This window comes from Octopus bimaculoides, chromosome 22 (genome assembly GCF_046866305.1).
Source record: "Octopus bimaculoides isolate indiv1 chromosome 22, ASM4686630v1, whole genome shotgun sequence".
Lineage (NCBI taxonomy): Eukaryota > Metazoa > Mollusca > Cephalopoda > Octopoda > Octopodidae > Octopus > Octopus bimaculoides.
The window spans coordinates 5,668,364-5,675,863 of NC_142949.1; the positions used below are offsets into that span (position 1 = coordinate 5,668,364).

Below are 7,500 nucleotides of genomic sequence, written 5' to 3' on the forward strand. Positions count from 1 at the left end.
ATTCTCTTTCCGTTTATCCACAACGTAAGCGATGTTGGTTTTGCACTCGACGCTGGCCAATCGCCATAACATGATCAGCGACATCAGCAAATCTGATAATTGCGTCTTTCTAAGTCTTCATTAACTCTTTGGGAATCTATATATTTCGCAAAACATCTGAAACATGATAATTAAAATCGTCTGCCACACGATTACTCGCATGCTTGAGTGCTCAACAGCTTCAATCTAAACATGAAATCACTGAAATATTCGTTAAAAAAAAGGTGGCTGCTTGTTTTGTCAATCTGTGTGTGTCTGTGTGTGTAACAAAGTGGCCATATTTCCTTTTAATCACTTATATACACATATATATATATGTGTGGAGGGGTTCTTCACACAGCACAACATAGCTAATTTAGAGAGAGGAGGAGCAGAAAGAGAGAGGAGGAGCAGAAAGAGAGAGGAGGAGCAGAAAGAGAGAGGAGGAGCAGAAAGAGAGAGGAGGAGCAGAAAGAGAGAGGAGGAGCAGAAAGAGAGAGGAGGAGCAGAAAGAGAGAGGAGGAGCAGAAAGAGAGAGGAGGAGCAGAAAGAGAAGGAGGAGGAAGAGAGTGAAAAAGAGAGAGAGAATGAGGAAGAGAGAGAGAATGAGGAAGAGAGAGAGAAAGAAGAAGAGAGAGAGACAGAGTACTTGACTGGTACTTCATTTATCGACAACGAAAGAATAAACAGCTGAGTTGACTTCGGTGAGATTTGAAACTCGACCGAAAACCCCCGAAAACATAACGTCACTGAATCGAACGCTCTGAACCCTTGCACCAAATCGCCGTTCTGATATACTAGCATTGCCTCGTGATGTTTCTTATTTTCCTATTGCAGTCGTGAAGTGGTGACATTTTCCTTCGAGTTCTAATGCATTGTATTTTTCTATTGACAGTCTGGGAGACCAGATTACCATTCAACGTTTAGCATCGATCCTATTAGTGGCGACATAACACTTGTGAAACCCTTAGATTACGAAGCTCATACATTTTACCAGTTTGAAATCGTAGCAACGGTAAGTCTTGTTATTTGTATTATTCATAACATTTTCTTTATGTCTTCTTTGTATTTACATTTGCAACACCGACTTTCTGCACACCGATGGTATGGAACCTCTTATGACCTACACTCATTTACAAGCGGGATCTTCAAATAACCACAGCCAACATCTCTAGTTTACTAAACGGCCTTGTTTTACAGTACCGTGGACAGTATAGTGTTAATCCTTTAAAGTCGGGTATAAATAGCAAGTCTTTTCATGCGGGACGCAAAAAAAATTGAAAACAAATGCAAGATGGTAATCAATCAAAGTCGTTGAATTATGTAAGTAGATTTGTGAAGCGCGTGGCCTAGTGGTTAGGAGGTGGCACTCGCGATCGTTAGATCGTGGGCTCGATTCCCAGACCGAGCGGCGCCTTGTGTTCTTCAGCAAAACACTTCATTTTATGCTGCTCCGGTCCACTCAGCCCTAATGGGTAACCCTGCGACAAACTAGTCTTCCGATCGGGGGGTGGGTGGAATGTTGACCTGCTCGCATAACCAGTGGAGTGACATCACTAAAACGATGCAAATCACATTGTGACTAGCGATGTAAAACACAACATCCGATAGTCTGGTCGATCACGTGATTTAAGTAAATTCAATATTTGTTTGCTTTAGCGGTAACCATCCCTAGTTCGAAAAAACGAGTAATCCTGAAAGCCTTTAGAACCAAAAGTACCGGAAAATCAATGTTATACCTGCATTAAATTAAATATTTATTTGTTATGCTTGATTAATATATTAATTAGTTCATATTTGAAATTATATTATATATTAAAAACAAGTTTGATATAATTATAAAATCTTAATATTAGGGTTGTAATTATTTTAATGTTTTAAACATATAAACATGTTTTCGTGTAACGGACTCGTAATCTTGCTGTGTTGTTGTCTTATGTAATCAATGGACGTATATATTCGTATATATATTTTATATATACGTATGTCTTTGAATGTCTAATACTTCTACGCTTGTGTATTTATACATTTTGAAGTATAAATATATGGATGTATCTAAAATATGCATGCATGTGTTTATGTATACATATAATTATATACTGAAGGTATTTAGTAATATGAACTAACGGGGTTCTATAATTATAAAAATGTAATATGTCGTTATATGTTATCATATGCTGCATACTATGTTCATTATATTCAATATTCATTTTTCAAATGAAAATAGCTTGACTGTTATGATGATATAAATATAGACAGACAGACAGACAGCTAGATAGATAGATAGATAGATAGATAGATAGATAGATAGATAGATAGATAGATAGATAGATAGATAGATAGATAGGTTTGTAGAATTAGTGGGTGGGTACAAGTATGTGAGTATGCATTTATATATATATATATATATATATATATATATATATATATATATATATATAAGATACAGTGTATATTTAAACACATAAGAGGAATCCACTCATGAGATTCCTTACGCTAGAAAGAACAGCTAGGTTCTAGAATCACAAAATTAGGGATAAAATCCCGAAAGGAACGAAATGAAAAAATAAAAACTTTTACCATCTAGTTTCCTGGACCAATTGGTTTCTATATATATATACATACATATATATATATATATATATATATATATATATATATATATATATATATATATATATATATATATATATATATATATATATATATATATATATATATATATATATATATATTCATGCGGAGGCGCAATGGCCCAGTGGTTAGGGCAGCGTACTAGCGGTTTCGATTCCCAGACCGGGCGTTTTGAGTGTTTATTGAGCGAAAGCACCTAAAGCTCCACGTGGTTCCGGCACAACTCTATCTCACTCTTACTCCTTGTTCCTATGTGAAAGGGCCAGCCTTGTCACATTCCGTGTCACGCTCGTTAATTGCACGAGCAGGCTGTTCCGTTGATCGGATCAACTGGATCCCTCGTCGTCGTAACCGACGGAGTGCCACGACGATATATTCACACACATGTACGTATGTAGTATGGATGATGATCCAAAGTATGTGTATAATAAAGAAAGCTAAACATACTAAACTGTACTAAACTAAATTAATTAATAACCATTTCTGAAATGAAAGCCATTCAGTTGTAATTAACGTCTACCATAATTAAATACTTGCTACATTCTACAATAATCTGCTCGCCAACTATTACAGCAATTGGCTCCACGAAATCAGCAGAAATTGGCCGTGTGCACTTGAGTGTGTGAGATGATGGCTAGAAGGGCCCGGGTATGGTAGAGGCGATAATGATCGTGGTGGTTGTGGTGTTGGTAACATTTAAACTAAGAGATGTATCACGTTAAGACTGGTAGTTACAAGTTTTCTCTCCTCTTCTTTGTTTTCATTCAGTTCACTTTAGGAATCTGAATCGATTTCAATTAATAAATTTTCATTCCAAACCTCTCTGTCTGCTAATATTTGATAGTAAGATGTTTGCTGATTTAGCAGCGATGTCCGTTCACACACACACACCCCTTAATAGCTCCTCCCCCCCCCCACGACGACCACCCGTCTCTCGTTAAGCTATCTGTCAACGTTGTTGTTGTTGTTGTTGTTGTCGCTGTAATTGCTGTTGTTGTTGTTGTTGTTGTTGTTCTTGTTGTTGTTCTTGTTGCTGCTGCTGCTGGAGACGGTCAGCAATTGCAGCGCACAGCTTATAGCAAGGACCTTCATGGAGGTTTGTTGAACTGTGAAGATAAATAAAGCCAATTTGTTTATTAACCTCTTCAACTAAATAGAAAATCTAACTTACCTCCTCTCCCCCCTCTCTCTCTCTCTCTCTCTCCCTCTCTCACTCTCTTTCTTTCTCTCCATCTTTCTGTCTTTCTCTCTCATTAACTTTCTTTTTTCCCTCTCTCTCTCTCTCTCTCTCTCTGTCTTCCTCTAGTTACCCTTATCTTCTCTATGCTCTTTCTCTTGCTCTCCCCACCTCTCTGTCTCTTTCCTCTCTTGTCATCACCTTCTTCCTCTATCTCTCTGTCACTCTCTTTCTCTCTCTCTCTCTCTCTCTCCCTCTGTTTCTATCTCTTGCTGCCTTCACTTTCTCTCTCCGCCTCTCTCTCTTTCATCCCACTTATTCTTTCTCTTGCTTATCTCACCTCTCTCTCTCTCTCTAAATTTATCTATCCCTCTTTCTTTCCCTCTTTCTCTTACTGCCCACACCTTCTCTTTCTCCCTTACTCTCTCTTTCTCTCTATCTACCAACCTATCTATGTCTATCTGTCTATCTATCTTTCTTTCTTTCATTCTCTTATTGCCTTCACCTTGTCTCTCCTCTCTTTTCCCACTCATACTTTCTCTTACTCATCTCACCTTCTCTCTCTCTCACTCTATCTATCTATCTATCTATCTATCTATCTATCTATCTATCTGTTTATCTTTCTTTCTTTTGCTCTCCTCCCTTGACACTCCTCTTCATCTCTCTATTTACCTCGTTCTTACCCTCTCCCCCGCTGTCTCTTTGTTTTCTCTCTTACTGTCACCCTCACAATCTCCCTCTTTCGTTTCTTCTCTTTCTATTATTCTGTCTTTCCTACTCTCGCTTCCTCTCTTTTTGTTTCCCAATTTCTCTCCCCAATACTCTCACCTCATCTCTCTCTCTCCCTCTTTCTCTCTCTCCCACTTTCTCTCTATCTATCTCCTTTTTCTCTCTCTCTCAGTCTGCCTATCTAACTATCAATCTATCGAATTCTTTCTGGCATTCAGGTGACATTACCATTTTCTCTGGTTCCATGTCCGCTGTCTGGGAACTTCAAAACCAAAAGATTCACTGTTGCATATACGCTACATGTGGGCGTGCGTATGAATGCACGTACATGTGTATGCGTATCCATTCATGTGGGCGTACACATGTTTGTGCACATATAGTTATATAAGTGTAAGCATACATGTGTGTGTGTGTGTGTGTGTGTGTGTGTGTGTGTGTGTATGTGTGTGTGTGTGTGTGTGTGTGTGTGTGTGTGTGTGCCTATCCATGCGTGTGTTTACCTCTACGTTACTAATGGATTGCGTATGTAACAACGAAATAGGTTTTATATTGTCTGCTTATGTGTCAGTGTGTGTGTATGTGTATACGTAGGGTGTATATATGTAATTGTGTGTGAATGTGTGTACGTAACATTTCAATTTGTATTGATGATCGACAATATACATATATATGTGTGCATGTGTGTGTGTGTGTGTGTGTGTATGTATGCACATATATATGTGTATGTATATATATATATATATATATATATATATATATATATATATATATATAGATATATATATATACTGTATATATGTATATATATGCATACATATATATACATACATGAGTGTGTGAATGTATGTATGTATATATGTATATATATATATATATATATATATATATATATATATATATATATATATATATATATATATATATATATATATATGTATATATATATATGTATGTATATATATATATATACATATATATATATATATACATATATACATATATATATATATATATATATATATATATATATATATATATATATATATATATATTATATATATACATATATATGTATGTAGAGGTGTGTTTGTATGTGCATATGCATGTGTGTCTGTGAGTGTGTTTCTGTATATGCGACTGTGTGCGTGTGTATGCTTGTATGTCTGTGTGCTTATGTATGATTGTACTTCTTTCAATGGTTGTGTACCTTCTTCACCGACCCTATCAACCAAACTATCATTTTCTCTCCATCTGTCTCTCCCCCTCTCCCTCTCCCTCTCTTTCTCTCTCTCCCTCTCGCCTTTTTCATTTTCTTTCCCAATGTGCGTGTGTATGCGTGTATTTCTGTGTGTAATATCCTTTGACAGGATATGAAGAATCCACGTCGTTTAATATCCTAAAGTTTTTAAATCTTTCTACACACCCTTCCCTACTACCACCATCACCATTCCCACCATCACTACCACTATATATTCCACCCACCCCCCCATCGCTAACACCACCGACACACCGCCACCGCGCGCCACACTTTATCTTCCAACGTATTTTATTCTCTTAAGGGAGAATAAAAGTTTCGCTGTCATCAAACAAAACTAAGTCTTATTTCCGAAGAAAGAATACGGTTAACCAAAATCTTTGGGAAGATGAGAATGGTGATACGTTCTTGTGGAAGATTGGATTAAATACGATCATAGCAAAAGAGGTGTGATGCGGTGAATTCTCAAAATCCACGTATTTCTTAAAGAAAAGATTTTAGCATGACAGTAAAAACGGATGAGATTTAACAGCTCAAGTCCCAAATGTACTTTATGGCATCTGGAATCTCGAAATGGGTTTTCTTGCTTTGCAATTACGGTTTGTATCGGCATTTCTGTGTCAGAAGTGAAGTGAGAATGCAAGGATCAATTTGAAATATAGAATTATAGAATTCGGCTGTAAGTTGTCAAACAGTTCTACTTTATCATATGTGTGTGTGCTTGTGTGAGTGTGTGTGCTTGTGTGAGTGTGTGTGTTTGTGTGTGTCTGTCTGTGTTTGTTTTGTTATTATGTATGTATGCGCATGTATGTGTGCGCATGTATGTGCGTCAGTGTATATGCAGACAGGTTAATAGATTGGTGGATACATAGACAGAGACAAAGAGAACGACAGAATGATGGAAAGATAGAGAGAGAGAGAGAAAGAAAGAGAAAGACACAGACAGACAGACATAGATAGATAGATAGAGATAGATAGATAGATAGATAGATAGATAGATAGATAGATAGATAGATAGATAGACAGGCATGCAGAATAACAGATAGACAGACAGACAAGCAAACAGATAGACAAACAGACATGCAGAGAGACAGATAAATAGATAGACTAGCGATTAGAGATAGATAAACAGATAGATAGATAGATACATACATACATACATACATACATACATACATACATACATACATGCATACATACATACATACATACATTGACAAACAGACAGACAGACAGATAGATGGATGGATAGAATACTTGAAGAAGGAATAGATATATATATATATTTATACATGAATCTAAATCTCATCTCTCTCTCTCTCTCTCTCTCTCTCTCTCTCTCTCTCTCTCTCTCACACACACACACACACACACTTTTTCTTTGCTATCTCCATTTTTACTTCTTCCTCTTTCTCTCTTCCTCACTCTTTCTCTTCATGCCATAAATAATATTGCCGCCATTTCTTTCAATGTCACCCTTTTACATTTCTTCAGGATGGTGGTAACCTAAGCAAGAAAGCTGACTTTGTAGTGACTGTTCTTGACATACAAGATACACCGCCATATTTTGTGAACCTGCCTTACAGCAAACAAGTGCCAGAAAATATTTCCGTCGTAAGTATATACATCGATCTCACCACGATACTCTTTGAATAGCTACCATCTGTAAATATCATACAGAAATTTG

At 36.7% G+C, this 7,500-nt stretch overlaps 1 protein-coding gene across 24 annotated transcripts in view; it reads left to right on the plus strand.

Moving 5' to 3' along the window:
* Positions 1–7,500, plus strand: part of LOC106869633 (cadherin-23) — an 898,614-nt gene that overhangs the window by 705,607 nt on the left and 185,507 nt on the right. For all 24 annotated transcript variants that reach the window (XR_016237951.1, XR_016237950.1, XR_016237947.1 and 21 more), the window contains 2 exons: positions 914–1,033; positions 7,308–7,427. Coding sequence is in view for 17 of the 24 variants with exons in the window: in XM_089339746.1 (XP_089195872.1) it covers positions 914–1,033; positions 7,308–7,427 (240 nt within the window). In the remaining 7 variants the exon portion in view is untranslated. The remainder of the gene's footprint in view (positions 1–913; positions 1,034–7,307; positions 7,428–7,500) is intronic.